Here is an 18,577-nt window from a genome sequence, read left to right as displayed (position 1 = left end):
GAATTGAATTCATAAGATTATTGATTTGCATCTGGAATTGAATTCATCAGATCATTGATTTAAAGCTGGAATTGAATTGAGTTAATATCATAGGACCATAGATTTAGAGTTGGAATTGCATTGCAATGCACTGAATTGGAGAGATGTAGCCTCAGATCCCCATAGCTAATATCCATCCTTCTAGCCATTCTCCATCTCAGCTGATTCATACTCAGTCTAAGCCAGGCCAGGGTTCTCCTCTGTCTCTCCTTTGCCCACAGCTGAACATCTGTCTTCAGGTGAATATACCTGGAGTTCCTCAAGGCCCACTGCCCTCCTTTCGTGCTGTGACCTAGCCGGGTGTTTGCTCGTATCTCAGGTCCTCCAAACCACTGGATGTGATTTCATCTGAAGTGGCAAATGAGCACAGTGGTTAATGCGTCTTTATTTTCAGAAATGTCACAAGTAATTAGGATGCTGTGCCTCGTCTCCTTCCTTTCCCTCTCAAGTGCCATTTAAAATCTCAGCCGTTGTTCCTCAAGAAGCTGCCACAGCTCTAATTATTTACACCCCTCCTCGGGTCCCATCAAGGTTGTTTCTTTGCTATAATTGATCCTAAAATAAATTCCTCTCCACTCCATAATTAAAGGAAATTGCACTTATTAGCAAATCTCATGATTATGTCTTAGGTGAACACATATGGAAATAAATATTAGGTCATCCTCTAGGCCTGTAGGCAGTGCTGTCTGGAAGCAGCATGGTGATGCCATCAGCATAGTGGTGGTGGTAGAGACCTCTAAGTATTGACGGCGGGAAACCAAGGCTCCTGGTTGCCTTTGGCTTCATGTGGGGACATGGCCCCCAAGGGAAAGGCAATGACTGCCATCCAGAGGACTTTTTGTGCTGACCTAATCCTTTGGGGAGCTTTGACAATTTTCATTGACCTAAATCAAGACCCCTCCCTTGGTTTTGTAGAGGATCTCTAAGAACTGAGCCCTTTGAGACTAACACAGAGAGGAATCCCTCCAGCCTTAACTGGGCTGCTCGTGGACATTCTCTGGGCCCTTTGCTTGTGTCTTCCTGAGATGCCCCACAACATGGAGGTAATAACACTAGGTTACGGAGGTTTAGTCAGTGAAGCACAGTCTCCAGTGCCTCCTTCTGAGCTGGAAAGGTTCCAGGTGCCAACTCAGGACCTGTTTATACGTGGCCATTAAAATCCAAGGCCCACCCTTGGCCAGAGCCAAGATCTGTGTGGTTCCTGATCATCACTTGTTGGGGAAGAAAGCATTTGTGTTTCTTCACTGACTTCCATATTTGTTTTTAAAAGCACATTGTGTGCAGATGATCGCAAGTAAAGCCATTTGTAAATGGGCCATCCTGTGTAAGACCAAAGGATTGAGTCAACCTCTTGTGTTTTAAAGACTGATTGATAGATGTTGGTGACAGGGGATGGTTGGGATTGGCACTATGACCAATCCATATGTGTGTGTGTGTGTGTGTGTGTAATCACACCCATTCATGGTAGGAACAATAACCTCTTTTCTTCTTTTTTACAGACGATCTAGCCTGGTCATTACAACCAAAATCTTCTGGGGCGGAAAGTAGGTTCATTTATTTATTTAGTTAGTTATTTGTTGGACTGGTTCCAATCCCATTGTCACCCTTCAGTCTTATGCAGTGATCAGTAAGGCACTCTGCCCACAATCAGGGTCATCCTGGGTTGTAGCCATTGAGGGGAGACCCTAGTCAGACCTCCAGGAGTGAGAGCCTGCTGGCTCAGAGGATCAGGCAGTTACAGAGGCAGTATGGAGGGGGAGGCTCCTTAGAGAATCCAGGCATGGTTAGAAGCCCCTTTGAGGCTCTGTTTACATTCATGGACAGTGCAAAATCTGGATAAGGGGACAAAAGAAATTGGATTTGTGATTCATACATGCTGTTGACATGTTTTTCAGAGCAGAGACCGAGAGAGGCCTGTCCAGAAAGCACATAATAGAAGGTAAGGCCCACAGCCACCTCCATTAATGCACAGACCACAGTTACCAAAGAATCCACGAGCAAGAGGGTTCGCTCGTGTTTTTCAAAGAGCTTGCTGGTTACAAAGTGCTCTCCACAAGTGTTCTCTCATCCCATCTTCATTAACTACCCTGAGTGGTAAGTAGTTCAAGGATCATTGTTCCCATTTTTCAGATGAGGATTCTGAGGCTTGGCAAGAAGGGGTGGCTAACAGATACCCAGCCAGCAAAGGGGCCGAGCCAGGATGAACCCACGTCTTCTGACCTCTATATGCAGGGTAGTCTCTTTAGTAGAGACCTCAGATTCATATAATCCAGTCCTCCTCCTCCATGGAGAATCACAGGAACCCCAGGCAGAGGGACTTCTCATACCACCTGTTCTGACATGTCCCCTCTCCCATCCTCAGCTCTGCTTGAAGCCCTCCAGTAAGCCAGGAACCCACAGCACGCATAGACTTTCATCCGCTAATGGATAGCCCTAATTATTAGTGAGTGTCTCCTTACACAGAGCCCCAGTCGGCCTCATTGCTTTTCATTAACACTGCTGATACTTCTTGCACACGACAGCCCTCCAGATACTTTATTCATGCCCTTCTCCCCACCTGTCCCCACCACACAACACCCACACCCTTCTTGTCTTGTGCTCAGTTCCTCAACCATTCTTCAGATGGCATGATCTCCATTCCTGTTACCATCCTGGTCATCCTCCTTGGTACACAATGGAGCTTACCAATGTGGCCCCCCAAAACTGAATACTGTCTCAACTCCCTCCTTCTGGATACTCTACCTCTGTTATGAATGAATGAATGAATGAATAGCATTTATTAAGCTTTTACTGTATGCCAGGCGCTATGCAAAGTGTGGAGGCCTCAAGGAACTTACATTTCTAATGGGGGGGAGCAACACATAAAGGGGAAACCTTTAGATTTTTTCAGATGCTACATTGCTTTATTGACTTTTACTGAGATTGAAGTCCCCTCAACCTACCCCCCCATCTAAGTCATTTAAAACTTCGACTTGGGACTTGATCTATTGGTTTAAGATATTATAGGACCCTAGCTAGCACTCTTTGAGGGGAATGCAACTAAACTCACCCAATATTGGTAAGTGATTTTTCTGGGGAGATGGTTTGACTCACTGCATAGCTGAACTTGTAGGATAATGAATCAGGAGAAAACTGTTACTACAGTGAGTTATTTGTCCTATTTTTTCTCAGCTACGTCCATGGAAAGGGGTCCTGTGGTACCCTTTGTAGGGCCTCTCTCCTCCCATGCATTCTTATCCCGATGCCCGAAGTCCCTATCTCTCAGATTTAGAGAGGACCTCAAAGGCCACTGAGCCCCAAAACCCATGCCTATACAAGTATCTCCTCTACAAACTCAGATAAGTGGTCCTCCCAAGTTGTCTTGAAGACTTCCAGTGATGGGCAACTCACCACCTCTCGAAGCTGCCCGTCCCCTCTTGGCTTTTGTTAGGTTGGTTGGTTGATATTTTTCCAGTCAGCCTTTTTTGACCACTCTATTTATTAGTATGTTTTCCTTTCATCTAATCCAGGCCAAAGTGACCTCTTTGTCCCTCCCTCCCTCCCCTTCCTACATTGCCCCTAGTTATGTCCTCTGGAGTCAATTAAAGCAAGTCTAATTACTCTTCTGTGATATAGCTCCTCAAATACTAAAAGACAGCTACAGCTCCCCCACAAATCTGCCTATCTCTAGGCTAAACATGCCCAATCCCTTTGGCCAAACCTCCTCATCTTTCTAAATCCTTCTCCCTGAAACTTCCACGGTAGACAAGGAAACATGACAGCTGCATGTCCCCACAAAGGAGGGTCCCTTAACACATGCAAGGTTTGTCTTTGAGACCAAAACCCCGGGAGATGGGAGTCCTGGATTCCCACTCGGCTTCCCTCCATTCCTGAGTTCTTATCCCTTGAGGACAAATCTTAAGTCAATACTTCTCCTTCCTTATGTCACAAAGATATTGGGGTCTACCCACTGACCTTAGATTTTTGTAGGTAAAAGCTTCCTGGAAAGAGAGCAGTGGGCCTGAGGCATTCCTGACTTTGGGGCTGAAACATCCACACTAAAACGCTGAACTGCTCTAGGAATTCTCCTCCTTACTCTCCCCACCTTGCTGCGTTACCTTATGTAACTTTTCATCTCTATTTTTTTATTGTTTTTGCCATCTAGCATGGTATCCGGCACATAACAAGCTCTTAATAAGTGCTTGCTAATAGCTTGATTAACACCATGCATTTGTGTAGAATTAACCCAATGACCTCTTCTGCCTTTCAATCGACCAAAATAATTCTGGGCACCTTGCACAGGTGTCCCAGGCCATCCGTGGATGCTTTGTTGATGGTGCTGCTCTCCCTCTCTAGGTCTGAAAGCCTCTTTGGAACGGCTCCAGTTAGAGTATGTGGATGTGGTGTTTGCCAACAGACCCGACCCTAACACTCCCATGGAAGGTAGGTGTTCTTGATAAAACACCAATGACCATGTCCCCACCCAGGCCCAGGTTTGACTGTCCATGAGATGGAAGCATGTTGAAGGGAGGTAGCTGATCCCACAGCCTGACACCAGAAGGTCATGAGACCATGTGGGGCAGGCTCAGTGTGGGGAGCCAATCAGCAAGCCATGGAGACACTTTTTAACCTTCCATGTCTGTGGTTTGGCTAGGGAAGGTGGTATTTCCCAGGCCTGGAAACAACAGGGCTACTAGGTAGCGTAAGAGGGCCAGACCCTTCCTGCTGGAAGAGAGACCCAGGCACCTCTCCACCTGGCACCCCCTTCCTCAAGTCCCTCTGCCAACATCTCCTTGCTGGGAGGACGGACAGAGGCTCTGTCCTCGCCTCTCTGGTTCCACATCCAACCTTGTGCTCACCTTCTGTGTTTCTTGATTGCATGAAATGTTGAACTCCCCTCCCCCAAGTTAACATCTCCTTAGTGAAGCGGGGTCACCACTAATCCTATGATCTGTCCTGTTTGTGTTTTGTTGGGCGTCTTAATGTCCTTTGCTTTGGGGTGGAGTGAGTCAGGCATCTTCTCTCATGCCCGGGGAGCATTGTTCAGTGCTACAAGGGCAGTTTGGGTTGATTTATTTTGGTCTTTGGTTCTCTGAGCCCGCCCATCGGCCCCCCCTCTCCTCCACTGCAGGCCCTTCTTCCCTCCTCAGTTGTTTCACTGCTTCAGGAACATAGAAAATCAGGCCTCAGAGATGTGATTCCCAACCATCCCCCATCTATTTATTTGTATCTATATATTTTCCTTAAAACAAGTGGTCTTTGAAAGGTGATTTATGCCTCCCTCCCCTCCCCGCCTGCCCCCCTTTGTCATAGCGTGCCTTACGGTATTCCAGCAGTTATAAACTCTGGTCTCTTTAAATCTTTCTTTTATCACCAGGGGACCCATTTAGTTCTTCCAAGTCAAGAACATTCATCATAGAAGGTACATAGTACCCGCAGTCCGACTATTGACTTCTGTGTCCAAGTGGCATTTTATGAGACAGATTCTGTATTTTTATTTACACTACTCCCTTACCCCCCTGATGACAAACTTCTCCATAAAATGCATAAAGAAAAAAAAACTGCCCTCTGAAAACATCTTGCAAGTAAAGGGAAAAAAATCAGCTAGCCTCTTAGTCCTAGATACCCCCCTCCTCTTCCCCAGTCCATGTGGTCACCTCATTCCTTTTTTCCTCTCTTCCTCTCCCTTATTCTGCATGCCTGCCCTCACCCTCCCCTCACCCCTGCGTGCTTGGATTGCTAGAGAGCTCCTCAGGTGATGTTCTGCCTGGGGGCCTCCTCCCTGTTTGGGGGGAGGGATAACGGTGGAGCCCCATCACATCTCTGCTGCACTCAGGGGGCACTGGCTGGAGGAGTGAGCGGGTGGGCTTTGACCAGGCATGAACAGTCAGCGGCCCCCTGGGCGTGTAGTCCGGGCCCTCATCCCCATTTTCCCAAGACCTTGACATTTGCAAGACCAGTGTCTCTGTTCAGAGGCGTAGCGTGGAAGCTGGTAAGTCTGCATTTCTTGCCAGATGGCCGGCTGGCCAGTGCCAGCTCACTCTACGGCAAACTCCCCGTAGGCTTGCTGGTTGTTTGGTTGGCCCTATCCAGCTGCTGGGCTGCCTGCTGATTGGTTCACCCCCTTGCCATGTTACCTGATCTCTCCATGGAGAGGTCACTGACTGTATCCTTCTTCTCCCAGAAAAATGAGTGCTAGAGTTGGGCAAAACTTGGAAGAAGCCCATGGCCTTTGGGGCCAGACTGTCACTCCACACTAAATCCCTGTGCACCCCCCCCCCAAGAATAAGGCAATACGGCATCCATCACCTATGTGGGTTACCACCCCATTGCCAACTGGCCAATTGGTTCTGACAACTGACTGCTTCTATTCCTTATCTGTAATGTTGGGCTCTGTCCCTTCTCTCCTGTTAAATAATATCAGATATCGAATTGAAAGAAAACAAATCACTGGTCTCTTCTGGCCAACCTTGTTTCTGGGGCTGCTGACATCAGAACCCTGACATATAGGGCTGGGCCCAGCCATCTTCCTTGGGGCATCCTGGGGCACCTTCAAAACCAGGCCAAAGACTCTTCTGACTTGTATTCTGAATTGTAGCCTGGGGACAGGCATTGAAGGCCCGGATGAAAGCTGCTTTCAAATGAAAAGCCAGGGATTCTTTTGCCCAGCTCTAGTCAGGATTGTGCTCTCTCTCTCTCTCTCTCTCTCTCTCTCTCTCTCTCTCTCTCTCTCTCTCTCTCTCTCTCTCTCTCTCTCTCTCTCTCTCTCTCTCTCTCTCTCTCTCCTCCCCACTCTCTCTCTCTCCTCTCTCTCCTCTCCCCCCTCTCCCTCTCCTCTCTTTCTCTCCTCTCCTCTTTTCTTCTCTCCCTTTCTCTCCTCCCCCTTCTCTGTCTCTCCTCTCCCCCCTCTCCCTCCCCCTCCTCTCTTTCTCTCCTCTCTCTCTCTCCTCTTTTCCTCTCTCTCTCTTTCTCTCTCTCTCTCTCTCTCTCTCTCTCTCTCTCTCTCTCTCTCTCTCTCTCTCTCTCTCTCTCTCTCCCTCTCTCTCTCTCTCTCTCTGCTTGTGATAGAGTGACATTGTTTTCTTTTTCGGAAGTTAGCAATCTTGTGCAAGATATTACCGAACTGTCAGCTTTATCTCTACAGGAATCATGCCTTCCCACAAGCCTGCACCCTAATATAACTCCTTACCCTGTCATTGCATGGAAGGGACATTTCAGTGCACTGTGCCAGAGACCTCTTTCTGGGACGGATTTATTATTATTATTTTTAATTTGGGAAGGGCAAGAAATATGGGTGGCCGTGTACATGAGGTGATAGGGAGGCGTGTAGACGTGAGTGTGGGTGTGTGTGCTTGCGTCTGGTTGCATGGGAGTGTGTATGGGCATGCATCCAGTTTTTTGTTCTTCTGTCCCCTTTGGCTATTTTCTTGAAGGCATGTGTAGTTAGCGTCTTGGCTGAAAAGAAACACAGGCAGTGGTTCTGCATGGTAACTGTATGGCTGACTTCCTGAGCAGGTGTTCCTGAGAGTGTTTCTAAAAATTTAACAAAGCAAGGCAGGCATAAAAGAGAACCCAAGACCACAGGGTTGGACAGAAAGCACACGCCCTCCTGTGACACAGGGATACCCCCCCCACCTCAGCCTCTCCGTGTTAAAAACAAAGTTATCGTCGGAGAACCCACAAAACTATCCCAGAATCTCATCGCTATGTCATAACGGCATTAACATAATTACTGAATGCAGCACTTTAAGGGGATCCGGTATGGTCTTCCTCACAGCCCTGTAACTTAAATGCTACAGCTTTCATTATCATTACTACTACCCTTTTTGCAGATGAGAAAACAGAAGATTAAAGAAGTCAGTCCATCGATAGGCCTTTATTTAGCATTTACTGTGTATCAGTCATTTGCCCACAGTCACCCTGGGTGACTGGTCAGTGTCAGAGATAGAATCTTAAGCCCTCATCCCTTCTGACTCCAATTCCAGCACATTTAAATTTGATGCTATCAGGAACCACTATACATTGGTAGAAGTCCATGATAGAAAGATGAAAACATGCTCCCCAGCAGGGGCAGAAGTTTACATGTAATCTCTCCAGAGCACTTTGCATGAACTATTTTCTTCCCAAGACTAGTGCCTAGAACACCAGCCCAGAAGTACCAGCTATGGGACTTGGGCCTTCTTGGCCTTCCCTCCCTGTAGATGGATATCACCCAAATTAGGGATTAGGCAATTAGCCAATGGGAACAGGCGTGCCAGAGTTGGCAGTGACTGCAAACCTGTCTGTGGCAAAGCCTTCCTCAAGGCACAACACAATGACAGTGGCATGCGTGCTCGTGTGGTGACTCTTGGAGACAGAGAAAGGTTGCCTGGGCCAAGTCTGAGGTCATAGACTCATAGAGTATAGAGATGTCACGGGCCTTGAAGATGATTTAGTCCGATACGCTCATCCCAAAGATAAGAAGACTGAGAGTTAAGTTCTAAGAGAAGCCTGAGGAATTGTGATGCTGAGAAGTATCTGCCAGATACAAGGCTTAATTCAGGTTTGGGGGCAAACCTAACCTCCCTTTCTTTCCAGTGACCTCCCTTTCCCCATCCCCACCTTAGTATAAAGGAGTTCAGCCATGGCAGTGGATAGGATTCTGAGGTGGTGAAATGTTAATGACTTGTTTTTAGAAACACTTGTTCTCAAACTGTCATTTCCACATTACATTTTGCAATCTGCCTTGCAAGCACTGTATCCTTAGGGCCATCTTCCCTGTCCGGCATCCCAGAAGTCCTCTGGGGAGCTTGGGACAATCCAGTGTGATGACCCAATGCATCAGGAAGCCCATACCAAGGTTAGGTGAAATTATAACAATTGGAAGCCAACTTGTCCCCTTTTAAATGCCGCAGCACATCCATGGGACCAAATCAACCAGATGAGACTCTCCCATCAACAGGTGTCTGCTCCTCCAAAATTCAGACAATAGGAAGATTCCATCCTGTCAATTTTGTTTTCTTTTCTTTTTCCTGCCCCCTCTCCCACCTTTGGTTTGTTCCTTAAAAGGGCAATTAGACACTGCCAAGTATTTATTCTTTGGGTCACCAGAATTCCCAGTGGCTCTCAGGGCAAGCCTAGAAAGGAGCTGTAGGTCCCATCAGTACTCCTCCCTAAGGACCTAAATTCAAGAGTTCCCACTTCTCCCCAACAATCTGCCATTCTGTGATGGGAGTTCCTTAACAGATGGGAAGGAAGAAGGCAACAGGAAGAGAAGAATGGACAGTCTTCCAGCTCTTGCCCACAAAACGCCATTTGTATCTGAATAAAGGGAATAGACCCTGGTCATCCAAGGCCACTCCTGCAAGATTCCTTTCCCGAGCCCCTGCCTGGGAGCCTGAGCTCCTGACAAAATTGGTTTGAGCTTAAATGGGAAAATGCCATCTCTTGGCCCCCATCTCCCTATGCATACCAGATTACACCTAAGCCTACAGCCCTACCTGTGACCATGTGAATACCATAATATGGTTCATTCCATTCTAGTTTTCAGTATTTATTTGATAAGACCTGAATCCAGAGGATGAAAATGGGTAAAATCAGACCTTGTTTCCCTATGGCTCTCTCTTGTGTCTCACCTTTTTAATTGTAAGCTCATTAGGCTGACCTCATGCAAGCCCAATGATTAAACATCTCTATCTTTCCCCAGAATAGAGACCCGGTATACTTAGATTCTTAAATCTCATCTCTCTGGTCTCATCATTCCCTCATTTCAGCCTAACCTGCCACAGTCAAAGCTCACATTCATACAGGATCCTTTTTTTTAAGAGAGAGAGAAATTTGTAATTAAGTGTTTGGGGGAATTGTTTTAAAATCGACCTTTTGGGTTTATTTGTTGTTTCATTGTGTTTGCTTGTTTTTAATTCCTTTCCCCTGAAAATCCCTCCTGTAACCACAGTTGAAGCCTGGAAATACACTGCTTGCAAGATGTCTTTGCAGTAAAATCTCTCCTTCTTCCCCTTGGTGTCCTGCCCTTTAATTTGCCAGATGCTCCCCAGGCAGCACACTATCATAACGTCTTCCCGCTCGCTTTCCCTTTCCTTCATGACAGAGACTGTCCGAGCCATGACGCACGTCATCAACCAAGGAATGGCCATGTACTGGGGTACATCCCGCTGGAGCTCCATGGAGATAATGGTACTGTGGGGCCCTAGACCTGGAATGACCTTTGAGAAGGCAATGGGCCAGCCCGCTGGTCAAGGCTGACCAGAGGGGCCAAGCTGTCTGTGACTATGGGTCAGGGACAGGGGCTGGCTTTGTGGTTTCACTGAAACAGAGAATCCTCCCCACCATTTCAGACTCACACCTGTGAAACTCGGATTATATCATTTTCATATGTAAATATACATTTATATATGAGAATATCCCTTAGGAGATGGGACCTGGAGATCTGATTTCATTGGCATAAGAAACTACCAATAAGGAAACACCCTCTACCAGTGTAGATGGGCCCCAACTCTGTAATTTGTCATCTTAGCTGCCTGGTGCATTGAGAAAATCAGACCTTGTTTGTTAAGTGACTTGCCCAGGGTCACACAGCCAATATGCATCAGAGGTAGTACCTGAACCAAAGTCTTATTGACTTCAAGGCTGGATCTCTACACACATAAAAATAGTAATAGACTTTTTAGGTTATAGTATGACTAGTCCTCCAGTGAATCTGAGATCTCTTCAGTGTGGGTGCTCCCTCCACCAGTGCTCACAAGCCATTGGGTACAGCTCTTCTCCACATTCTTTCATGCATCCAACACACCAAGCGGGTGGGGAGTGGGGAGGGGGGACCTTCCTCACATCGCCTGGATGTTTTGTAAATACCAGTGGATCGTAGAATTAGAGTCAGAAGGCTACTTAGAGTTGATCCAGTCCAAAGCCCTCATTTTTACAGATGAGGAAACCAAGGCACAGAGACCCGAAGGAACTTGCCTGGGGTCACACAGCTAGCAAATACCAGAGGGAAGCTATGAGCTCGTGCCCTGCCAGCTCCAAATCCTGGGCCCCTCCACTATGCTGTGTGGCCTCTCAACAGCCAAGATCTCCTTTAATTACCATAATAGTCCCATGAAGCAAGGTGTTACTGATGAGGAAACTGAGTCTCAGGGATGTCAAATGACTCAGTCGTGATGATGCAGGTAGGAAGTGGCAGAGGGGGCACTTGGACCCAGGTCTGCCTTCCCAGGGCTTGTTCCACAAACCTCAGGTTTTAATGATTATCATGGTAATGAAAATAAAACATCACATTGGTGTGGGTCTTCTAGAGTGCCAAGGGCTTCATCTCCTTGGAGGCATTATCTCCTTCAATCTTCATAGTCAGCTAGAAGTGGTCGCCTTGCATCCTGTGCCCTGGTCAGACCACACTGAGCACATCCGGATCAGCTCTGAGTGCCCCATGTTAACGATATGGAGAAGCTGCAGAATGTCCAGAGGAGGGGAGCCAGCATGATGAAGGGCCTTGGGCTTATGCCATGTGAGGACTGACTGAAAGCATGGGGGTGCTCAGCTTTGAGGACAGAAGACTAGAGAAGGGGGTGGAGAGCATGATATCTTCCTGGGTGGATTTGAATGACTGTCATAAGGAAGAAGGATTGGCCTGACCTGCTTGGCCCCAGGGGGCAGAACCTAGAGCAGAGGGTAGAATTGGTGGGGAGGCAAATTTTGGCTCAGCCAAGGAAGCTATCCCAGAGTGGAAGGGGCTGTCTCTGGAAGCAGGGGCTGCCCCTTCTCTGGAGCTCCTCAGGCAGAGACCAGAGGACTCCTGGGAGATGATGAAGCAGATATCCCTTTAACATATGGGTTTGACTAGCTGACTGCTAAGGCCCCTTCCAACTCTGCAATCCCCTGATTGTGAGTAGGGGCAGGGATTATTGTCCCCATTTTGCAAAGGAGGCAACTGAGAAAAGCTTCAGAGAAAAACAACTGACCCCAAGGCCATGTAACTAATAAGCGTGGGGGCCCACTCAGCAATCCTGTCTCTCCCTCCCACCCTGTGTTTTGGGGCAAGCATTTATGTTGATGGTGAGTTAAAGAGGCAAGAACTCTTGGGAACCCAGTTCCAACACATGCCTCTTAATTATTCTCAGGTCTGATGGGAAAGAGAACAGGGCATGTTAGATACTTCTTGACTTAATATGGCGTCAGGGGAGAAGGCTGGAAGAAGGGAATCATCCATTTCTCTCTGTAGCCAGCAAGCCTCTGTTTGCCATCTCCTGCCCACAGTCTTCCTGTGCCCTTCTCATAAATACTCTCCTCGACATTCAGTGATGCGAGTCTCCACCAGCGGCCCCCTACTCTCCACAGTCTCCATTCCCCTAGAAAATCAGATGGGATTCCCACTTGAGATTAGGCCCAACCTGTCCAAAAGCTCCCAACCACTGTAAGAGAGTTCAGGTGACCCAGGTGGTAAGAGAATACAGAGCTTCCCTGAATATCTATCACCATGTCTGGTTCCCAGAGATAACCTTAAGAGGTCCATGGCATTGGCCTCCAGAGCACATCTGTCTTGTTAATTTCTAAGCATCTGCAGTGGTCAAGGTTCCCTAACTGCAAATGATGCTGAGGAGGACCTCGGCCCAGATGGAGCTTCCCAGCCCCCAAGGTCTGTCAGAGCTAAGAGGAGAGCCTGTCTCCAGATGGCCTGCCAGGATGCTTCTACTCCGCCACACAGGCTTTTCTTTCCTCATCCTGGGGTCTGGTTTTTTCCCCTTCTTCTTTTTTTGTACAAAGACAGCATAGTATGGCCTGGAGTCAAGAACTCATCTTCCTGAGTTCAAATCCAGCCTCAGACACTTACTAGCCGTGAGACCCTGGGCAAATCACTCTACCCTGTTTACCTCAATTTCCTCATCTGTAAAATGGGTTAGAGAAGGAAATGGCCAACCACTCCAGCCAATATCCCTGCCAAGAAAACCCCAAATGGGATCATAAAGAGTCAGACACGATAGAAAAATGACTAAACAAAAAGTACAGAATAGTGGAAATGGAACCAAAAAGACATGGGGTCAATTCCTGCTTCTGACACTGTCTGTGTTCCTACGACATGGGACTCAGGACAGAACACGGCCCACCACGTGGAGATCTACCCATAGAAGTATCCCTTCCTTTACTGGGAGATAGATAAGCCCATGGTTTCTCATCTCACTGCCTTTCTCTTCTTTTCCCGGACATCCTAACCAAGCAGCTCTCAACATAAGGTCCAGATGCTCTGGATTTCAGTCACTTGAGGCAGGGGAAAGAATGTTTGATTCAGAGTTGGTGGATCTGGGTTCAAATCCTCCCTCAGCCACATAATCACTCTATGACCTGTGACAAGTCAGTGTCCTTGTCCATAAAATGGGCTTCGACTACATGACCTCTGACATACATGGCACTTTACACTTTATGAGATGACTTTGGACACGTGATTTATTGACATGACCTGTTGTATCTGACCTGAATCTTGTTGGCCTACTGATTTGTAAAAGGGTGTGTGTGTGTGTGTGTGTGTGTGTGTGTGTGTGTGTGGTCTTGTCCTTGGCAGGAAGCATATTCCGTGGCTCGGCAATTTAACCTAATCCCCCCAATTTGCGAACAAGCTGAGTATCACATGTTCCAGAGGGAGAAGGTGGAGGTGCAGCTGCCGGAATTGTTCCACAAAATAGGTAGGTCCTGGCCTTCCCAGCTCCTCTGACTCCAGGGTCCACCCTCCGGACACCTCCAGGCCCTGAATCACCTTAGAAGGAGTGACATCAGCCAGAGAGCCCAGGCTGGGAAAGGGGGGGACCACAGAGGTCACCCAAGGCCAGTCCTTTCCTTCCTCAGAGAAGGGAACTGAGGCCCAGAGGACATACACAGGAAGCGTTTCCCCAGAAAGTCCCCAAGTCCTGCCCTCTGCCCACCACATCACACTCAGGAGGATGTCCGTGGAAGAGACATATCTGAAAGGAAGTGTCCCATCCCAGGGGCCCTCGCCCACACCACTGCGTGAGCTGGGGCCCAAAAGACTAGATCCTGCATAGAGAGATGAGTGGATAGACAGGAGGATGCATAGATGATAGCCAATCAATAAATGGATGGACAGAGTAGATCTGGATGGACGGATAGATAGACAGAAGGATGGATAGAAGAATGGATAGATGATAGGTGGGTAGATGATAAAAGGGTGGATAGATAGATCGATAAATAGAATGGATAAAAGGAGGCATAGATGGTAGGTAGATCAATTGATAAATAGATGAATAGAATGGATATAGATGGATAGATAGACAGACAGACAGACAGATAAAACCTTTTTTTTCCCCTCTGTCACAGGTGTGGGTGCAATGACCTGGTCTCCTCTCGCATGTGGAATTGTTTCTGGAAAATATGACAGTGGGATCCCGCCCTACTCACGGGCCTCACTGAAGGTAAAGCAAGTCCTGAGTTGGGGAGCCCAGAAGGGGCTGGGTCCAGGAGCTCTGAGCAGGCCCCTCCCTTCTCTGCCACCTGGAGCTCGGCAGCCAGCAGAAGCCCTACATGCCTTCCCAAAGAATGGGCCACGGCCACCTCTCGGGCAGTATGTGAAGGGGTGATCTGTCTTTGCATCACTGAGCCCTCCAAGTACAGGGCTTGGCCCCTCGCTGGTCTAGCAAACCCCCCTCCCCCAGAGCTGCTGCGGTCTGAGCAAAGCCCTCCCAGGCGACGTGGCCATTCCTGTAAGTGCCTTGGCACACAGCATTCAGTCAAGCAACAAGCATTTATTGAGTATCTACTGTGTGCTTGTTGCTGGGATCATGAAAGAACCTCTTCTTATTAAGCGCCTGCTGTGTGCTGAGTTTATGTCGGGCTCTGGAGGAGACACAGAGCTTTGACAAGCCCCAGTCAGTCCCTGCCCCTGAAGAGCTACCAGTTAGATACTAAGTCATAGACTTCTGCAACTGAAATGCATATTCTGTGATAAGAAAACCTGAGAGGTGCAGACTAGGGGAGACATGAGGAAAATTCATTATTGCCCAGAAGGATCATGGCAGACTTCCTGGAAGAGAGGCAAGATTTGAGTTGGTCTCTAAAGGCTGGATAGGAATTCAACAAAGAAAGGGAAGGAAGGCCTTCCAGGCAGAAGGAGCGGCATGAGCAAAGGTTCAGGGATGGGAGATGGCAGGGGTGTTCCGAACCTTGTGGAGGAGCTTGGGGTCTGTGGTTCCCAGTCATTGGAGGGGAAAGGGCTGACCCCCTTGCAGATCTCTTGCTCATTTTGGGAGACACTAACCAGCTCTGTGACTTTGGACGAGTAGCTTAACTTCTGTTTGCTTCAGTTTCTCCAACTATAAAATGGGGACAATAATAGTACCTACCTCCCAGGACTGAAGTGAAAACCAAACAGGATAATATATGAAAAGCTCTTGGAAAGCCTTAGAGTGTTGGCAGCCCTGACCATGTCTGTCCCCTGCCAAAACCCTTCAGTGGCTGCCTCGACAATAGCACGCACACACCTCCTGCTAACATGTAAAGCCCTCCCCAATTTGGACTCAGCCCATGGTCTCTTATCTCACTGCCTTACCCCACAGAAGTGCCCTTCATGCCCTGGACATCCCAGCCCAGCAGGACCCCGAGCTCAGCACCCCGTCTCATCCTGCCTCTGTGCACCTTAACTGACTGCCCTGTCCGGTCCTCCTGGCCCGCCCCCCACAGTCTCCCTCTCTCCCAACCCTCATTTGCCTTTGGGGTTCAGCCTTCCCTGACCCCCTCTTCCTGCCCTTCTCCTGCTTCCCACTTCTTTCTCCCTTCCCAACTTTCAGATCAGACAATTGTCGATTTAGGGCTGGAGGAGGCCTTAAAAGCCCCTGGTAGTCTAACCCGTCATTCTGAGAGTGACAGAGTTTGATTTGTGCATTTGTTGCATGTGAGCCCCTCGAGGGCAGGCTTCTGGTGCCTAACATGGTGTGTCCCTCACAGCCATTGTGGAACTGACTTGAATGAGGGGGGGGGGCAGAGTGGAAGCATTGTCCAGGCCTCATTCCTGGCTCCCCCTTACCAGATGCATGTCTCTTGCCTTGAACTTCCAATCCCACAAAGCTCAGGGAAGCTGGTGCAGGAGGCTGCCCTCATCTGTCCTAGGGAGGTGACCACCCACATGTGCTGTGGGTGGGTAATGGACTCTGGCCTCTGATCCCTGGTCCATTCCCAAGTGGCTTTCTGGAACGAAGGAGACTGGGCTGGAGTGCCACAGATGCCCACAGCAGGGCATAGGGTGTCCTGGTCTAGGTTTAGAAACAGGGCCAAGAGTGTTGGACTGGGAGGGGCTTGAGGCAGCCTCAGGACTTGGAAAAGGAGGAAGAAACGTGCTTGACTGAATGCTCAGCTGGGAGCAGCACATTGGAGGCAGGCACCCCACAGCTGCCTCTCCTGTGGGCCTTGGGAGGCCCCTCCTGACCTGCTGTGTTCTCCCCTTCCCTCTCTCCTGCCTTCATCCCAGGGATACCAGTGGCTAAAGGACAAGATCCTGAGTGAGGAGGGCAGACGCCAGCAGGCCAAGCTGAAGGAGCTCCAAGCCATCGCCGAGCGCCTGGGCTGCACGCTGCCCCAGCTGGCCATCGGTAAGAGGGAGGGTGGGCTGGGGGTGGAAGCCATGTTGGAGGAGAGCAAAGATGGCTTCCCCTCAGGACTCCTCCCGCCCAGTATCCGCTGCTTTCCCAGGCTTCCACCCTTGTAGAGCTCAGTGGAGTGCTTATTGTTTGGTCAGAGCCCCCCCCAGGAATCGCCATCATTGTTACCACCACATCACCACCCACGTGCCTCTCAGGCCACGACCCATCAGCTGGCAGTCAGTCAGCACCTGGCCTCTTTGCCAGTCTGTGCATTTCCATTGGCTGGCCCCCGGTGCCCAGAAGGGTCTCCCTCCTCATCTCTGCCTCCCAACTTCCTTGGCTCCCTCCAATTCTCAGCTAAAATCCCACTTCCTATAAGACGCCTTTCCCAGTCCTTCCCTGAGATTCCCCTCAGCCTCTCTGTGTATCTTATGTGTACCTAATAATGTACATGCTGTCTTCCCCATTATAATGTAAGCTCCTCGAGGGCAGGACCACTTTTTGCCTTCCTTTGAATCCCTAGAGCTTAGCCTTGTGCCTAGCACTGAGTAGGAATTTAATACATGTTTGTTGATTTGACTCGACTTGGCCCACTCTGTGCCAGGTACTGAGGCAGTAAAGACACACATGAAACAGCCTGCCCTCAGGGAGCTTCCAGTCTAATGGGGGAGACAGAACACACATCAGTACATGAAGAATCTGTACAAAATGTATCCAGGGTGTCTGGGAGACAGAGAGAACCCCAACAGCACAAGGGGAACGGGATAGGCATCAGGTCAAAGGCAGCACTTCAGCAGCCTTGGTGAAAACCCAAGACTCTAGCTGGGTGTCACGGGGGGTAGACTTGAAGTCGGGAAGACCTGAGTTCAGATCCTGCCTCAGACATTTACTAGCAGTGTCACTCACCCTCCCTCATCCTCAGTTTCCCCATCTGTAAGATAAGGGGATTGGACTTGGTGGTCTCCAGGGCCCCTTCCAAGTCTGAGTCTCTGATCCCACAAAAGACTGAGGGGGAGAGGAAGTCTGTTCCCAGCAGGGGACACACACAAAGGCTTGTTCACCACTCAGACATTGACACCTCTGGCCCCAACCATTGCAACAGCCTCCTCAGTCATTCAGGCAACAAACTCACACTTCCCGTGTGCCCTGCCCTGCCTTCTAGATGCTGGGGATTGGAAGAAAAGGCAAAAATTCCCCCTCTCCTCCAGGTGCTCACACTCTAAGCAGGGCTTCAGGTGCATTCAGAAGAGATGGGAAGTAAGCTCACTAGCAACCCCGGCCGCAGGACATAGGCAGCCTCCAGCCTCCCCACGAGGCAGCCGTCCTCTCTGGCACACCCTGACCAAACCAGAGTCCCTGAAGAACAGGGGCTGATGGGACTACGGCCCTGCCCAGAAAGCTCCAGCCTCCAGGACAAAGCACCAGCTCTTGTCCCAGCGTGGCCTTGCCCCTCCTGTTCTCTGCCTGCATCTCGGCTGGCAGCTCACTGGGCCCCATACCTGGGCAGCTAGTCTCCCACCTCCACACCTTTGCCTGGAAAGCACTCTCTCCTCACCTGGACCTCTTGAAATTTCCGTCTTCCCTCAAGGTCCAGTTGGCACCTCCTTGAGGCCTTTCCTAACCCCTTTATTGGTAGCACCCTCCCTGAAGTTACTGTGTTTTTGCTGTGTATCTGTTTTTTATTTACTAAGGAAGGAGAGAAGGGAAGGGAACAAGCATTTATCAAGTGCCTACTGTGTGCCAGGCATTGTGGAAAGTGCTTTACAGATATTATCTCAATGGAGCCTCACAATAGAAGCTAAGTAACTTGCCCAGGGTCACACAGCTAGTTAAGAGACTGAGGTGGAGTTAAACTCAGGTCTTCATGATTCTAGGCACAATGTTCTATGTACTACACCACCCAATGCCACTGGGAAGGAAGGAGGGAGAGAGAGAGGAAGGGGGGAGGAAGGAAGGAAGGAAGGAAGGAAGGAAGGAAGGAAGGA

The 18,577-nt window shown here is 49.0% G+C and overlaps 1 protein-coding gene across 5 annotated transcripts in view; it reads left to right on the top strand.

Annotated features, from left to right (window-relative positions):
* The window catches only part of KCNAB2 (potassium voltage-gated channel subfamily A regulatory beta subunit 2), a 202,719-nt gene that overhangs the window by 176,627 nt on the left and 7,515 nt on the right, over positions 1-18,577 (top strand). For all 5 annotated transcript variants that reach the window (XM_069079384.1, XM_069079381.1, XM_069079382.1 and 2 more), the window contains 7 exons: positions 1,539-1,583; positions 1,935-1,978; positions 4,375-4,461; positions 10,106-10,191; positions 13,568-13,688; positions 14,338-14,432; positions 16,481-16,601. In XM_069079384.1, coding sequence (XP_068935485.1) covers positions 1,539-1,583; positions 1,935-1,978; positions 4,375-4,461; positions 10,106-10,191; positions 13,568-13,688; positions 14,338-14,432; positions 16,481-16,601 — 599 coding nt within the window. The remainder of the gene's footprint in view (positions 1-1,538; positions 1,584-1,934; positions 1,979-4,374; positions 4,462-10,105; positions 10,192-13,567; positions 13,689-14,337; positions 14,433-16,480; positions 16,602-18,577) is intronic.

This window comes from Petaurus breviceps, unplaced genomic scaffold (genome assembly GCF_028583685.1).
Source record: "Petaurus breviceps papuanus isolate PSGF00001 unplaced genomic scaffold, PetGlider_PUasm1.0 91041, whole genome shotgun sequence".
Lineage (NCBI taxonomy): Eukaryota > Metazoa > Chordata > Mammalia > Diprotodontia > Petauridae > Petaurus > Petaurus breviceps.
The sequence above is the reverse complement of the archived record's forward strand: the minus strand, read 5'-3'. Positions and strand labels throughout refer to the sequence as shown.